At 41.7% G+C, this 18,263-nt stretch overlaps 1 protein-coding gene across 2 annotated transcripts in view; it reads right to left on the reverse strand.

Moving 5' to 3' along the window:
* Positions 1 to 18,197, reverse strand: part of UBE2O (ubiquitin conjugating enzyme E2 O) — a 93,014-nt gene extending 74,817 nt beyond the window's left edge. For both annotated transcript variants that reach the window (XM_039327987.1, XM_039327986.1), the window contains exon 1: positions 17,699 to 18,197. In XM_039327987.1, coding sequence (XP_039183921.1) covers positions 17,699 to 18,079 — 381 coding nt within the window. In that variant the 5' untranslated portion in view covers positions 18,080 to 18,197. The remainder of the gene's footprint in view (positions 1 to 17,698) is intronic.
* Between the last annotated feature and the right edge of the window lie 66 nt (positions 18,198 to 18,263).

Below are 18,263 nucleotides of genomic sequence, written 5' to 3' on the forward strand. Positions count from 1 at the left end.
GCCCCCTTGCCAGTTTACATGAGCCTTGGCAGCCACATTGTCTGTGAGGACCAATATGTGACGCCTCACCACCAGACTGTGAAAGTGGCAAAGTGCCATATGTATGGCCCGGAGCTCTAGCAAATTGATGTTGTGCTGGAGGTCGGAGCGAGACCAACGGCCCTGTGCCCACTGTGAGTGAAGGTGCGCTCCCCAGCTGAATAGGCTGGCGTCGGTCTTAGCATGAGCTGATCTGGCTCCTTGAAGTAGGATCCCTTGAGCATGGCGGGCGAGAGCCACCACGTGAGGGAGCGTGTTACTTGTAGTGGGAGTCTCACCCTTTGATTGGAGGCACTGAGGTTCTGCTCCTGGAAGGGGAGCAGGAACCACTGAAGTTCCCTGGAGTGGAGCCTGGACCAAGGGACGATTGCTATGGCCGAGATCATCTTCCCTAACAATTGGGAGAGACTGATCAACGTTACAGTTCGATTCCTGCGTAATTGGAGGACTAACTCCTTTATGCTGTCCTGGTGTTCCTGTGATAAATAGACCCGGCACTCCACCGTGTCTATGATGGCCCCTAGGTGTAACAGCCTTGTTGTGGGAACCATGTGGCTTTTGGGGAAGTTTACCAAGAATCCATTATCCTGGAGCAGCTTTACCACCAGTTCGAGGTCCGTCAGGACGGACTGGGTGGACGATGACTGGATTAATATGTCTAGGTAGCATTGGACTCTGACTGGCACCATCCTCAGGTGAGCTGCTAGAACCGCCAGGATCTTGGTAAATACCCTGGGAGCCAATGATAGGCCAAATGGTAGTGCCCTGTATTGAAAATGGCACCCCTTGTGTGCAAACCTCAGAAACCGGCAGTGGGCGAGAGAGATGGGGATGTGAAGGTACATTTTCGTGAGGTCGATAGATGTCAGGAAGTCCCCTTTTCTTACACTTCCCAATATGGAGTGGAACGTTTGCATCTTGAATTTGCAGTATGCAAGATGATAATTCAAGCCCTTGAGATCTAAAACGGCTCTCCATCCCCCTGACACCTTGGGGACGAGAAAGAGGATGGAATAAAATCCCCTTCCTCTCTGATCCGCTGGCACCGGTTCTATGGCCCGTATGTTTAGTAGATGTTGAACGGCTTTGTTCATTAGTCTTTCCTTTGTTCAATTCCGTGGGTAGGGACAAGAGAGAAATCGATCTGGAGGGTTGGAGATGAACTCCAAGGACAGACCGTAGCACACAGTGTTTAGTACCCATGCGTCCGTGGTGATGGCCTCCCACTGGTGGGCAAAGAGAGAGAGTCTGCCCCCTATGGAAGGGACCACTGGAGAGTCACCTGGAACAGCGGAATGGCTGGCCGTTCCCGCGAAAGGGCCGCTTGCCTTGAGATTGCTGTCTAGGTCTGGCTGTTTGTCTATCAGACTGTCTATCCTGTCTCTCCTTCCTGGCCGGGAAGGGAGGGTTGAGCTGAGTGTAGTTGCACCTAGCCCCTGCCCGAAAGGACTGTCTTTGTGGGTAAAAATTGGACCGTTTGTCCGATCTCTTAAGGAGATGATTAAGGACCTTGCGCTTGTCCTTATTTTCGGTGAGATAAGGATTCAAAGCGTCCCCAAACAGCTTGCCTCCCTGATAAGGCACTGCTGATAGATGCCACTTAGACTTGGCATTAGCATGCCAGTGCTTCAACCAAAGCATACGGTGACCAGTGATGCTGGAAGCCATAGCCCTGGAGGAAAATCTGGCAGCTGGAGAGTGACATCTGACGCATACTCAGTGGCCACCACCATCTTGCTAAGATCCTGGTGTGTGCGGATATCCTCCGCTGGAATACGGGCCTGTGAAGGCAGATCTGTTAAAGAGAGATGCAGAGGTGGCCACCCTAATAACCTATGTAGCCGCCTGATGCGTCCTGCGGTAGGCGAGTTCGCATTTACGGTCCTCAGCTTTGAGAGCCTCAGAGACAACACTGGGAATGACAGTGGGCGATACTAGGGGCCGTAAGGGCTCATCCACCGTGGGCACTTCCAGGACCTCCTCCAGATCCTTGGCCACGTTATATAGTTTTTTTGTCAGTATTACCTGGGAGGGGAAGGGAGGCCGGAGATGCCCACTGCTTTCGGACCGCATTTAGGAACATGGGTGGGCAAGGGATGCAGTGTTGAGCTGCCACCAGTTCGGTGAAGTTCGGGTCCACCTCCAAGTCTGGGGGAACAGTGGTTGTTGCTGTGGAAGGCTCAGGACCAAGAAGGGCTGTGGATGTGACCTTGCGGAGCAAGGGAACAAAGAAGGAAGAGTTGAAGAGGCCGCTAAACAAAGGAGCTTCAGAGGGAGGCTCCTCTTCCTCAGACATCGGAATCCCCTGTTCAATGTCATGTTCGCGAAGGGATGAGTCCTCAGAGCAGGTGGACCCAGATGGGGAAGAAGGAACATAATAGGTTTCAGAAACCGGTTGATGAAAAGACAGCCGCTGGCCTAGAAGCTTGTGCTCTGGCCTCAAGAGCGTGATCTACTGCTTGTGCAATCATCAAGGCTAGACGGTCCTCTGTGGGGAGGGGGAGTGGCTCACTCGGTCGGAGCCCAGCTGCAGTAGGGGTGAAGGTAGCCTCGGGTGTCCCATGTTGAGCCCGTGTAACAGCGGGTTGGGAAATGGGGAGAACTCCGCCCATCCCACACAGTACAGGGGAAGGTAAGGGTTCCCCTGTTGACCATATCCCCGGGGGGTGGGGGCCTCCAGGGGTAAGTCAAAAGTGGACCCTTTGGCTTGAGAGGTCTCCAACCTGGCTATTTTCTGTGCCTTTGAAAATTCCTTTTCTAGGGCTTGGTGTCTCCGGCTGGCCTGCTTTTCAGCTCTCTTGGAGGTCTTGGCGGTAGATCTGGCCTTGGCTTTGGCCGCAATATTGCCAGCGACCTCCTGATTAGAGGATTTAGGATGCATTGGAGCCGATGAAGACGGCAAGACGTCCTTTGTGGGAGGCCTAGAATCCTCCATTCTCTGATAACACAGGAGCATGATAGGGGACCCCTGGTATCCAGAGAGTAGTATACACTGGATAAGGACAGGCGCACTATAGGAGATGCCTGGAATCCAAGTAAAGCTGCTGCGTGGATAAGAACAAGCGCACGACAGGGGACGCCTGGAATCCAGCTATAGCTGTTGCGTGGATAAGGACAGATGCATGACGGGAGGTGCCTGGAATCCAGATAGATCTGTTGTGGGTAAGAACAGGCACACGATAGGGGACTCCTGGAATCCAAATACAGCTGTTGGTAATTTAGTAAGCCCAGAATCACGCTGGGTTAAGCCTGGTATGAGCAAAGTGAGGGCGGGAGACACCAAACCTGAAAGGGATCAAGAGTAGAAGTGTGTAGAACTGAAAGTGGGCCTGATAGCTGTGGAGGCCTGTAATTTGTTATGCCTGACAGAACTTAATGGGGAAGGACAAGGGGAAACTCAGGACAAAGTCCCAAACTGTGTCCTAAGAGGGCTAGGAGGCTCTGTTACCCCTCAAGATAGCAGGCCTCAAGGTAAAAATGGGCCCGTTTGACTCCCAAAATGGCGGCCTTCCTGACGACGGTGGAGCCTTGAATTCGCTCTCCCTGGATAGCCTCGCCTGGAATCCAAATAGAGCGTCTCAGTTCCCCCTCAATAGACGCTCCTTCTCTGATAACAAGGAAGAATGTTCAGTAAAAGAGGAGGAAGGCGCCCCTTCCTCCAGTATTCCCCTTGTGAATTGGAATGGAGCCTGCACGGATTGGAAACCACGTGGCCCAAAATGGCGACCGTGTGAGTAGAAGGCGTCTAGGCCTCACTGCGGTCCCGGAGTCTTTGGAAGAGAACGCTGGCGCAGAATGAGCGCTCCTTTGCCGAAGGGGGAAGATCTGCGCCTGAGGCTTTATACGAAAACGGAGCTTTCAGCCCCTCCGATCTGCTGCCTAATAGCTGATCGGCGCTGGCCCCTTGGCATGCGCGTGCGTTTCCGACCATGAGACGGATGATCGCAAGGCCCCGAGGCTAGAGGAAAAAGGAGATGATCGGCTTAACAGGCACCGGAGCTGCAGCCACAGCTCCAAGCAACCAGAAACATGATTCCCGAGAGGAATCCTGGCCCGTCGCGAAAAGCCTCCTCTGCCGATGCTTGTATTCAGTCACTGGAGCTGCAGCCACAAGCTCCGGTAGAAATGAGGCCAAGCTAATGTCAGCTGGGGACTAACGGCCGTTGGTCCACGGGCTGAATCAAACAAACTGGGAACTTTGAAAGAAATCAATTTGCTGGGGTGGGGAGGTAAGGAAGGAGCCTCTTCCTTAGAAAACCCAATTTGTATCCCCCCCAAATCAGGAATTGAGATGAAGTTAGAATATTCTTGGATGGGAAAGAAAGGAATCAATTACTAATAGAAAGCCAAATTCCGTGCTGAATACAGCACTCCTCAGCAAATTGGGAAATGGAAAATCCACCAATAGAGACTGTACCTGCCTAAGAGCCAAACTTGCACATCTGTCCTGGGCGAGATCAAGTCAAGACTGGGATCTCTATGGTCCAGGACGGGCATGGCAACTTTGGCTTACTTGATCTGATTGGGCAGGAACACAGTCTAAACCCATTGGTGGATTCTCCATCTCCAGTGCTGGAGAATGCAATGCAATTAGGTCATTTGTCAAATGAGGATAAGCAAATGAAAATGCTCAAACTTCTCACTTAGTATGTTCCTTAATAAAAAGGGAAAAAAACCCTTAGTGTCTCACACCAAATTTCTATTAGATCCCAAGAAACCATAGAGCAGCTGCCTATTATTTCACACAAATGTGCACATCTAAACAAAATGTAGAATATCTTTAATATAAAACCATCAGATTATCATATCAATTGATACCATTAAAAAAAATCTATGGAACTGAGGCCTCTGAACTATGGTGCTGGAGAAGACTCCTGCGAGTCCCCTGGACTGCAAGGCGATCAAACCGATCAGTCCTAGAAGAGATCAACCCCAAGTGCTCTTTAGAAGGCCAGATCCTGAAGTTGAAACTCAAGTACTTTGGCCACCTAATGAGAAGGAAGGACTCACTGGAGAAGGGCCTAATGCTGGGCAAGATTGAGGGCAATAGAAGAAGGGGATGACAGAAAATGAGGTGGCTGGATGGAGTCACTGAAGCAGTAGATGTGAGCTTAAATGGACTCCAGAAGATGGTAGAGGACAGGAAGGCCTGGAGGAATTTTGTCCATGGGGTTGCAATGGGTCAGACATGACTTCGCAACTAACAACAACAACATGGAAAACACTTTATTAATGTCTCAATTCTCCAGCTTCAAAGGACATCAGGAAACAGAGGGAGGAAAAGTCCTACAATCCTCTAAGAATTAAAGAAATGAACAGCAACTGACTTCTGTACCCAACCTAGGAAGCTGCAGAAATGAAAGTGATGAACTGAGATTGGAAAGGCAAAACCTAGTAATAACAATAAATAGAGGTAGTAAAGCTGAGAAGGACACAAGAGAAAAAGTCAGATTTTTTTTTAACTTGATGTCTCATTAGTAATGTATCCTGTATACTTCTGAAAATGAACCATTTCAAGATTGATTGTATTAGTTTTCTTTCATTTTGGGATTTTCTGAATCTTTGGCTGACTTGAAAAATAATTAACTATTATTATGTGACAAAATAAGTCTCTCTGCCATACTGATGTGCAAAATATTTTGCACTCAAACTATTTTACATTTGAATTCCCCATCTATTGTTCAAGGCTCAGAACACACTACATGGGAAGAGTGTGCATGTGGAGTTGTTCTATTTTTTAAAAAAATAGATGTTGTTTTTTAAATTATGTGATATATTATTCCATAAATCCCACTTCTGAAAGTTACAGTTTAAATACAGCTAGTTCTCGACTTATAACAGTTCGTTCAGTGACTGTTGGAAGTCTCTTATGACCATTTTCAGACTTATGACAATCGCAGCATTCATTCCCATGGTCATGTGATCAAAATCTGATGCTTGACAACTGAATCATATCCCCTTTTGCAAACTTCTGATAAGCCAAGTCAATGGGGAAGCAAGATTCACTTAGAAATTTACTATCTTAACAACTGCAGTGATTCGCAACTGTGGCAAAAAAGATCATAAAATGAGGCAAAACTCTTAGCAACCATCTCACTTAGGTACCATCTCACTTAGCAATATAAATTTTGGGCTCAACTGTAGTCATAAGTCAAGGACTATCTGTAATAGATTGAAGATAAAAAATAGAAACTATTATATGCTTTATTGCTTTTGAACTTTTACATTATTACAAAGGCAAAATTTAGCATACTTAATTAGTTAAGCATGAATTCCAAACATCAAGGATGGCTACTGAAGACTATAGTCAATTATATTTGACCTTCCTCTGGACTTTTTAACTGACAGGTTGTAAGTATATGACAATCTTCACCCTAGAAGGAAATAGCATTTCTTAAAAGGCACTCTTCACTACATTTAATCAGGAGACAAAGCAAAAGGAATTATAAAAGAAAAATGGTGTCTGATAGCATAATAAATATTTATTGACCTATTATTTATTTATATAGCTGTATGCTTCCCTTTCTCAAAGGCTCAGGGATTTTAATCATTAAATAAGAGCTGCTTTTGTAAATAAGGTTGTTTCACTCAAACTATGGATTTCTTTTCAACTCTTTCAAAAGAGCCCCGTAGTGTTCTGAGCTACAGTATAGAAGCTTGTTCCACCAGGATGTACTGGGAGATTTACAGTCTTCTCAGCAGTGCCAGCCTATCCAGTCCTAAGTGAGCTTTCTTTTTGCTTGGCTTCTCCTTCCTCACCAATCTTGGTCCTGCTCTGGTCAATTTCCAGAGCTATTGTGCTGATGGACCCTCCTCCTCTTCCTCCTCCTCCTCCCATCTCTTTTCCCAATGTAACAATGACATTATTTTTCTAAGTCCATCTGCTGCATGAAGTCCACTTGTTGCATGAAGGAATGATTTGGAGAAGACAACACAAAATGAAAGGATTAAGCTTTGCTTTTCTTCCCAAGAATTTGGTATTTTTCAGCAGGGTTTGTTAGAAAAATTACTTGTGATACTACATAGAAGATCACAAATGATTGTACAGATTTTATGAATGAAAGAAATGTAGCTAGTGAAGAAGTTCAGTTTCCAGTAAAATTAAAATATCATGGTTTTGTACTGTAGCTGGAAATCAAAAGTGTGAATGCTGATAAATGACTCTGCTTAGCCAGACGTTTCCATACATGTACAGGTAGCCATTGTTTAAATTCAAAGGCAGTCTATTGTGGCTGAATTCATTAAAATCCTCTCAAAAGGTTTTTGTTCTAAATATAGCCACATACTAGTACTAGAAAATTCAATAGGAAGGAACAGCATCATTATATTTAAGCTTATATTTATAAGGCACATTTAATTAATATTCTACTTCTCACATTTTTTTCTGGATGCTATTTTCACCAATATACTAGCCCTAAATTCACAGTTTTACAATTTATTTCTGCTATTAGTTAAGAAATTACTACTTTAATTCCTGTTTCATGTTTCTTTGGGCTCAAATGAATGGATAATTATTAATCAAACACAGTCTTTATTTAATCTCAATTAATTTTAATTGTTTAATATTAGCTTTTTATCACTTTGTAAACTGCCCAGAATGCTACAAGATAGGTTCCATATAAATTTAATAAACAAGTAAACAAATAAATTAATTTGCATCTGTCTTCCAATAAAATATCTTTACTTGATTATTACACTCTTTTGATAATGTATCTTAAATGGTAGCAAAAATAAAGCCAGCCCATAAAAACTTGTCTGGTTAAGGTAGTTCTTAACTTACAACAGTTCATTTAGTGACAGTTCAAAGTTACAACAGTACTGAAAAAAGTAACTTATGACAGTTTTTCACACCTATGACGACTGTAACATCCCCATGGTCACATGATCAAAATTCAGAATGCTTGGCAACTGGTTCATATTTATGACGTTTGCTGTGTCCCAAGGGGGTCATGTGATCCCCTTTTGCGACCTTCTGACAAGCAAAGTCAAAGGGGAAGCCAGAGTTCATTTAACAATTGTATTACTAACAACACCTGTAGTGATTCACTTAACAACTTTGGCAAGAAAAGTGGTAAAATGGGGCAAAACTCACTTAGAAATGTTTCATTTAGCAATGGAAATTTTGAGCCTATGTGGTCGTACGTCGAGGACTACCGTACTGTAGACAAGAGCAACATCTTAACAGTTTTCAAGTTAGTCCTTTCTTTGGAGTTTCCTTTATCAATCTTTTTTTTTTGAAAAACAGTCTAGGCATCAAATTCAGTACTAAAGGTTTTTTAAAACTAATTCGTGCTTTTCCCCCTTCCATTATAAAATAGTGGTAGAATCAGCCTCTTCAGTGAGAGCAATCAAGATATCACGAATAATTTTATTTAAAATATAGAATCTCTAAAGTATTTTGGCAGATTTTTTTAAAAAAATCTTACAGTTTAAATATCATTGGTCGATTGGCAATGGATATAGATTCTCAGTTGTTCTAATGTCACTTTCTGATCCTCGTCATATAAAAAATTATACTGGGTGGTGTGAAAGGGGATTCTCAATTAACAATTAAAGCTTATCAACAAGAAAAAGAAATGAGAGATGATTTGGAAATTGGAAGGATACATAACAATGGAAAAATGCCTGACTAGACCTTTTTATGAATGAAAAATAAACAGAAGATCGGGGTTTTATAGAGTGCTATATTTAAAGTTGCTCATAATCACAATTGTAATCCCTTTTTCAGCTAGTGCCTCTGCAATGTTGCCCTAGTCTTAAAAGCAATCTAAAAGGCAAAGTATATATGGGCTTATGCACATCCTAAATCTGAGTTTCTTTTAATGCAAAGTTTCAATATTTAAGCCTTTGTTTGATTTATTAAACAAAGTTAAATATCTTCCATTGACAGAAATCCTTGTTAATTTCTTATTTACAGTTCAGACTCTATTGGCTTTTATTGTTAAATATTGCATATTGACACAGCTTGAATAATATTCTGAAGTCCTACACTGATCCAAATTAATTTAATATATACTGCTAATCTAACATTTTTACTTCAGTGTTGTATTTAAAAAATAGAGGGAATCCCCAAAAGCATGAATAATGCACCTTTGTTCTCTACGTATCAAGATGTTAACTTACCAAAGATATACTATTAGTCATCGACTTATAAATACAATTGAGTCCAACATTTCTTTGCTAAGTAAATAGTTAAGAGAGTTTTGCTCCATTTTACGACCTTTCTTGCCACAGTTACAGGCTCCCTCTAATTTAGAATTTGCAGATAGATACCAAAGAAAGAGAACACCAAGGGATACTTTGGGATAGCAGCAACCTTTTAAGACTGTTTATTAACAAATTGTCCCCTAATGTACTCCCATTGCCAGAGGATCCTTTCTCAATCTGGTGCAGTGAGCACAAGCAGTGAGGATGGTACCTGAAATTCAAATCACAAGAAAGTCGGTATTGCAGTTCAAATTTTATAGTTCTTTTCTCCATTCCCCCACTCTTCGGAATGCACTTTGGATGATTAACAAGGAAATTAATGTTTGTATCTATATTCATTGGGGGGGAAGGGATTACACAACAGGCACATAATAGAGGATGCACATGGAAAGGAATGTGATATTGCTAGCTGTTTGTTTAGTGTGCTTGTGGCAGGGAGTGATGAGTTACTCAGTCGGCAAAAACCATTAACTAGGAATTTGTTAAGGTCTGATTAATTTCATGCACCAGCACAATTAACTGTAAGCCATCCTGGTCCAGTGACTGCAAGAACATCTCAACCTGTATGATCCCCACCTCTACGCTTCAATGTCAGAATGAGATTTATATGGAATATTTTATTTTATGCAAAATATTCCACTTTCATCTGTCCAACAACATTATTCCAACAGTTTGCTGAATCATCTACCCAGTTTTGACAAACTTGAGACCAGCATGCATCTTCTAAGGAAAAATATTTCCTCATGGTCTCTTCTCATACATACAGTATTACTCTTGTTCTTTGTATCCCCTGTGGTAAACTCATGAACATTGACATCAGACAATGCAAGAGTGGCATGCAAATCCTTTGCCATTATTCTGTTTTGGGGTGACTTCTCAAAGCACTGCATGTCTTATTCTTGCTTAATTTTTGTAAGATGACTACCCCTGAGAAGAATAATGATTGTGTGCCTGACTGTGTTTGGTTAGAGGGCAAAGCATTTAGCAGTGAATTTGAACTTGAACAACTCTTTTCTCTGAAGACCTCTTCTGACTGGGGCATGATTCATGAAAATGCTCTCAGGTAAAGTATATTCTGATGGTGGCAACAGCAATGGATCCAATCTTGATACAGTTATTAAATATTAAATAAATATGTGATATAGTTAAGTGATTATATTAATTTAGCATGTCAATTTTTATTTTTGTTTACTTATGGAATTATAATGCTAAAGCAATCAATGTGTGCTATTATTTTTTTCATTTTTTTATAATCTTCTCTACATTTCTCTTTTTAAAACTTCAATAAATTTAAATGTGTATACAGACCCATAGACAGATTGTTCTCATTTAGTGACTGCCTTGTTTAGTGAACTTTCACAGTTACAACAGTTATGGAAAAATAAGTTTACAATCAATCCTCCCATTTATTGCCTTCATGGGACTATAAAGGAAAGGAAAGCTAAAGTAAATTGTAAGGACGGTAGCAATTTCACTTCATGTCCATTTTGTTTAAAAACTGAGTTGCTGGTCCTCAACTGTGGTTGTTAAACGAGGACTACTTGATATACAAAGGTACAATGACAATATAAAATATCAAAGCTTCTAGTACAGCACCGATCTTTTTTATAAGGTGAAGAAAGCATAAAACAATAAAGGATCTGAAGCTGAACTCTCCATACCAGTAATTTTGAAGGTATTTAAAAAAAAAAACAGGTAATGCTTAATTCTGATGACAATGCCTTCCCCTCCCCCTAGTATTTAGGTTGATTGTATAGACTCACTTAATTCTTAGAGCGCCATTACTAATAATTTGGGACAAGACTGCTTAACAAGAAAGGAGCAAGACAGATTACAAGAAGGAGTTTTTGCCAACCTGGGTGCTGTCCATCTTTGAAGCCATTCTATAGAGCAGGGGTTCTCAACCTTGGCAACTTTAAGACTTGTGGCTGGCTGAGGAATTCTGGGAGTTGAAGTCCACAAGTCTTAAAGTTGCCAAGGTTGAGAACCCCTGCTATAGAGGAAAGGTTAAAAAACAAAACCCTATCATTCTCACCAGTAGGTATTCTCTATCACCCTTAAATATAAAAGCAACATTTTCTTGCTGCATCAATAGAGGATACATTGAAACATGTCTACTTTCAGGCTGCAAAGGCATGTAACTGTCTCAAAAAATAAAGCAATAATTTTAATTCCTAAGCTACAGAAAGAAGTTCCTGTCTTGAAATGGAAATTATTAAATACCTTCCGTACATACACACTTGACCTTTCAATATTGAGGAGCATGATAAAAAAGACACTCTTATGTGCATAAGATATATGTATGCCACATATTCTCCAAATAGCAGTATTTACAATATTGGACACTTTTAACACATGGGCAAATTGATATGGAAATAAATTTCCACTTAAGCATTTGAGACCAAAAACTCTTTAGAATTTTAAAGGAAAGTATTAGCTCCTTGAATTAAGTTTGGAAGAGAGCTAATATTTTTTCCCTCCACAACCGAATGAAGAAAAGCTTAGAAATAATTCCATTGTGGAAGTAGATAATAGCAATAGACTCAACAGCCTAAAAGACGGGGATCGATTCAAAAATGCTGGAAAAAGATTGCTTTTTCGCATGGTTTCTATTAACCCCACTCATGGCTTACCATGCAGATTAATATATCTAAAAGGGATATAGAATTCAGAAGAATGTGAATACAACCCTAACAAAACGTGACTTTTTTCATATTGAGAAAGAATGTGAAAGTAATAACTGAAGAAATTTAATTTATTCCAGCTATTGCAGTGTAGTGAAACCCTGATTAACCAGACCTTGTTGCAAAGAACTTTCTGCCCCAACAACATCATTAGTAATGGTATCTTTATGGAAATATTCCAAATTGCTAGAAAACAGTTCTCTTCAATTTAATAGACTTTCATAAATAATGGGCCCCTGTTCCCACAATACAATAAAGTTTCACTGTAACTGTCACCTTTCTTGTTTTCAGACTAAATTGCTGAAAGATTTCAAGTTTTGAACATGACTACTACCCTGCACAGAGTATTCTAAAACTTATTTTTACTATTTATTTATCAAATTTAGGTACCGCCCATTTCATTCTCAGAGTGACTCTGGGCGATGTACAATTAAAAGCATAAAAGTGTAAACACCATATAAAAATGCAATACATTGGTAAAAGGAGCCTGGTAGAAACAAAATTAAAATAAATTAAAAATTAAGAGGCAAGGACAAGATCTTAAGGTGCAAACTATCCCCAAATTGCATGATACTCACAGAGTCAGCAGAGCCATATCTTCAAACCCCTTTGAAAGGCCAGGAGATAGGGGCCCCACCTCTATGATGGGAGAAGGATCTTCTTGGAGCCCACTTGCCCATCAAAATTCTTTAACTGATGAAGTCAATAACATACCTTCCCTGCCTGATTGGTTGGGGTAGGCTGATGTGAAGGAAATAAAATGGTTCCCCAGGTAACCTGGTTGCACAACATGTAGGGCTTTAAAGGTCATGAGCAACACCTTGAATTGAACTCTGAAACAAATGGACCCAATGCAGCTCATGCAGTAAAGGCAATACATGCACCATCCTTGAGACACCCAAGATTGCTTCTGTGGCCGCATTCTGCACTAGCTGAAGCTTCTGGATACTCTTCAAGGATAGCCCTATGCAATAGTCCATAGTCCGCATTGCAATAAACCATAAGGGAGATGACCAGGCCATGAATGAGCCTCTTGATCCAGAAAGGAGCATAACTGGCACATAATTGGACAAAGGCCCTCCTAGCCATGTCTGCCACCTGCTTCTCGAGGAGTCTAGGAGGACCTCCAGATTATACACAGAGTATGTCTTGAGAGGTGTAACCTCATCCAAGATCAAAACTGATAAAACCCTGGATACAGAGGAGCCCCCCCTACCTACCAGCTATTCCATCTTACAATTATTCCTCATCAAGGCCACCACAGCCTTACAGGCACTACAAAAAAATATCCACAGTATCACTTAATTTACCCTAGATAGAGATGTATAGTTGGGTAGTATCAGCAAACTGATGATGTCTCATCCTATGGTGATGGATGTTCTAATCCAGCACCCTTGTGTAATTTTTTAAAAGAATAGACAGAAACCAAGCCTTGTGGCAACCTACACAAAAAGGAGTTATAGGCTGGACCTTTCACTCCCTACCAATAATAATTGGAACTGGCCTCAGAGGAAAGAGGTGAACCAGCATAGAATTGTGCCACCAACCTCCAACTTCCTAAGTTCACCCAAAAGTATCAAAAGCCGTCAAGAAGTCAAGAAAAGCAAGGATGGATGCATTATCTCCATCCTGCTCCTGCCAGAGATCATCAAGAAGTGTGACTAGTGCTGTCTGTGTTCCTGAAACCTGACCAAAAGGAGTCCAAATAATCCATGTCATTCATGATCCTCTGGAGTTGTACTTCTACCACTGTCTCAACCACCACCCCTAAAAAAGGAGGTGGGAGATTGGATAAAAATTGTCCGCAATGGTAGAGCCCAGTGATGGCTTCTTGAAAAGAGGGCACACCAGTATCTCTTTAAAAGAGCTGAAAAAGATCCCCTTAAGGTTGAATTCACCACTGCTTAAACCCACTCACGTGAAGCTTCCTGAGCAGCCTTGGCCAACCAGGAGGGACACAGATCTAACTCACAAGTTAGTTTACAGTCTGACAGATCCTGTCCATTTCTTCAGATCCAACTGGATCAAGCTGTTTCCAGATAATTAGGTAAGTTCATTCCCCGGGCATCTCCACAGGACTTGTCTGTGCTTGGCATACAAGTGGGATCAGGTCAGAGTGATTTTAACTGCTAGATGCACAGAAAATTTCCTGTACAGCTCTGAAGGTAGGCCTCCCGGGGGCCTTGCCCAACAGGGATCAGGTGATCTTACACAGAGGGCCACTGGGCAGTATTCTACAGATGCAATAAGAGTTGACACTTTGCTGCTCTTACCCCCCTGAGGTAGGCCTTAATAGCAGCTTTAGCTCATGTTTGGTCAAATTCATCCTAATTTTCCTCTAGACCAGGAGTATTCAACCCACAGCCTGCAGGATACCTGCAGCCCCGGACATCTAGTAATGGGATGTAACTAAAAATATATAAAAAGGAACTTTGCTATTTGTATAATTAATTATATTATATATATTTTTATGTGTCCCAAAACAATTCCATTTCACTCAATGCGGCCCCAGGCAAGCCAAAAGGTTGGACACGCTTCAATTGGATGTCACTTGGTCCTTGGAACTTTATTGCTGAAGAGGGCTGATTATACTTCAAAACAATTATTCAGAAGAAATGCTTCAGAACTTGTACCAGTATAGCAATAGATAAGCTACATTTTTTAGACTTCCATACAAGAAAGAAAAAAAAATGAAGCTTTAAGAAATCAATCCATGTAACTTTTAAAGAAACAGTATCTTTTCTCAGGTTCACACAGAAGCCTAGGAAACATTTGCCACTACCTAGGATTGAACTCTCAACCTTCCAAATGGAAAGCGAGGGTCTTCACCACTAGGCCACCATGCTACTCGCAAAGAAAAAATATCTGCTGTGAACTCCGTATGATGTCAGGAAGGGCATCTGGCCAGTAAACACTCAGCTCCATCCAGTCGCCCCGACTCTACCCCGAATCAAGGGATTATGTGGTCATAAAAAGGTATGCCAATTTAATCAGAATGAGAGAAGTGCTGTTGTCACATGGTACCCAAATACTATCTTTGTAATTCTTTTTAAGGTACAAAACAAGAACTACTTCTTCCCTCTTGTTAAGTACAACTACAGTTTTGTAGGTGCTTGCATCTTCCAATCAAGCAGAATTGCAGAAAATAAAAAGAATCTGATTAACTTTTTATATTATTGGAAGTAGCAAGAAAGGATTTATCACAGATCAATCCAATTCCTCAGTATTTTCAACAAAACAATGGCATGGAATATAAATAACGCCATAATTATTTCAGAAAATATTTCCTTATATGACACCACCTAATTCCCAGAGGGAAAGAAAGAGGAGAATAAGATGTATTGGATAATAACAGTTTATAAAATTACCTTGCATACAAACAGTAATATAAATCTAGAAAGACTTCCTGAGATACAGGTTTCTTATAATAAGGAGAAGAAACCCAAGAAAAATATTGTATGTTTATACTAGTCTGAAAGCTTCATTTCAACTTCCTTTTTTAGAAAAAAATAAATGAATTCATAATATGAATCTAAGGAAGACAGTGCCAAGTTTAAAGCTTCTCATTTAGGAAAAAATAAAGTATTTGTCATATAATTATAACAGTTTAAATGTAATCATTTGGATAAGAAACATATAATAAAGATTGTTCATTTGAGAATGTTAAATATATCCTTTGGCATGTAGATTGCACTAAGATGTGAACGATGCAATTTTCTATCCAACCTCCTACTCCAACTCTAAGTATTATTCTGTGCCTGCATATTATATATGACATGTTTTATAAAGCAAAAATGGTGGTAGGGATCTAACAAGGACAGGCTTTTATAGCCTCTGAATTGAATCCATCAGTTTTTGTCAATCCAATGATTTTCAAGTTCATCTCCTAATAAATTTTAATCAGACTTCACAAAACAAATTCCTGGATTATTCCTACAAAGGATTAAAAGGAAAGCCCCAAAAGCTTATATATAATTTATAAATACATTGTGTGTATCTTTATATAGCTCTGGGGCCAACACCCATTCATATATTGAATCTTTTAGGCACAAAACTTTGAAAGTTTTTGTTTTGCCAGTGACACAATTTTTTACTCTTAGACTTAATGGATGCAACAATTGAAAAAAAAAAACCATCAATAGCACTTACATATTCTATTTTAAAATGAATGCATCACTTTCTTTATAGGAAAGCATACATAAATTCCAGATCAAAAGATTATGTTCGCAACAATGTGTATAGATCTTACCTCTAACAGCTCATAATTATGTGTGACATAATATCTGTTCACAAGTTTTTAGATCCAGACATTCATCTGTTTTCTTAGATTATCTTAGTGCCTATCCCTTCTCTCCTTTTTTAATGGAACTCTTACAACAACTTTGTATTCAAACTTTACATTACTGAAATCTTGAACTTGATGTAAATTATTTAGTTTACAAACATTGGTAATCGCTTCACCAGAGGAAATTAAAAATAATTCATTTAGGACTACATCACCTTGAGCCTTCTATTCTCTGTGTGTATGTGTATGTCTGTATATAAACATACACATTCACACACCATAGCAGGACAATAATTTTCTTTTTTCTCAATGCACACTGGACAATTGGTGTTCCATTTTCAATCTCCAATATTTTTCATTTCAAAGGTATTTTATTACAGTCATTTTCTTTATTCCAGAAAGCACAATCTATTATAATTTAGTAAGTGAAAACAATATTAATACAAAATGATTTCTTTACACCACAATTTCAGACAGGATAATATAAAACACCTGTAATATAATTTAAAGGATATCTCACAAAAATGTGCCTGAATTCTAATGTATAATAATAAAGCACACATTGAGCCAGGTAAGAGTTCTAAGCAATGTCTTTACACCTCCAAAAGCTCCATCGCCCTTCATATTTAGAACCATATAGTCAAAAACAGAGGTTGGATGCAGTTCTGTGAACTAGAAGCAAAATAATACTAAAATATTACTGCAAGACAAGAAAAATACCTTAATTAAGCCAAGAGTGAATATTTCTAATATACTAAGACCCCCTACACTACACAGAATTACGAGTGAGACCCAAACTACTGTGGCTACTGAAAAGAACGTATTTCCTTACAAATGATTAAAAATGACTTTGGGAATGATGAGATAAGGATGAAAGAATCAGGTGCTGCCCAACCGAGGCTGCCCAGTGCTATTTCTCAAAAGGCACTATGCAGCTTTTCCCTTCAACTGATATTGTCTGTAAAGAAAAACGAGAGCAATCATGGCCAAAGATAGGTGGTAGTCAAATGGAAGCCAATGTCATCTTGACACATCATAAAATCTTCATGCATGACCCAGAGCAATAAAAACCTCCACCAAAACCTGGAACTTTATTTCAGTGTTGGTGAAGAAACCAGGAGAAGTCCTTCGGCGTTAATGAGGTCTATTTTGCATAAAAGACACTGCAGACCAGACAACCCAGTAGTGGTGCAAGGAAGACTCTCCACATTCTCGTGGCCAGAGACCAGCTTCTGCCTATGCACACGACGCTCTTCCAGGCCAACTTCTTCTAGGACCCCAAAAGCTGCTACCTTTCCCCCTATTTGCTCCCCAATACCTGTCATCCCGGGAGACCCTCCCAGCCTCTCCCTTCCCCACCCTTTTCTCAGCAGCCGCGGCCGCTTTCTCAGCCCCATTGCGGACACCCCACCCACTCAACCCGCGTGTGCGGATGAAATGCAAACGAGACTGGAGGGGAAAAGCGGCCCCGAAGCTTCCTTACCTTGGTCTCTTTGACGTGTTGCTTGATGCCCTCCGGGTACCACTGGACTCGCACGTACCCGCGGCGGAGGGGGCTCCCGCGACTCTCCTCGCCCCCGCCCGGGCCCCCGGACTCAGAGCCGCCGGAGCTGCCGGCTCCTCCTCCGCCACCCCCAGGGCCGCCTCCCCCGGGGCCGCCAGGGCCTCGTCCGCCGTCCTCCTCCTCCGAGTCGGAATCCTCGCCATGCATGACACGGACTAGGCCGAAGCGCACCGAACCCCGATACCGGCCGGACACCAGGTCGTGAGTGAAGAGCAGCCGCTGAAACCCGGCGGCGGGGGTTGTTGCAGCGGCCGGCGGCTGAGCTCCTGGCGAGGCGGGAGAAGCAGACGGCTCCGCCATGGCGCGCGCCCCGGCGATGACTGCGGGAGGGAGGGAGGAGGGAGGAACAGGCGGCGAAGCTGGAGAAAGAGCGGCGGCGGCCGCCGGGCCCACACAACGCAGTCACCACCCGGCGAGAGGCGGGGCTAACACCTCTGGCCCCGCCTCCTTGAAATAGCGCCCCGGCCGCTGGCGGGGCGGGGCA

This window comes from Crotalus tigris, unplaced genomic scaffold, assembly GCF_016545835.1.
Source record: "Crotalus tigris isolate CLP2741 ecotype Arizona unplaced genomic scaffold, ASM1654583v1 scf7180000024370.6872682, whole genome shotgun sequence".
NCBI classification, from domain to species: Eukaryota; Metazoa; Chordata; class Lepidosauria; order Squamata; family Viperidae; genus Crotalus; species Crotalus tigris.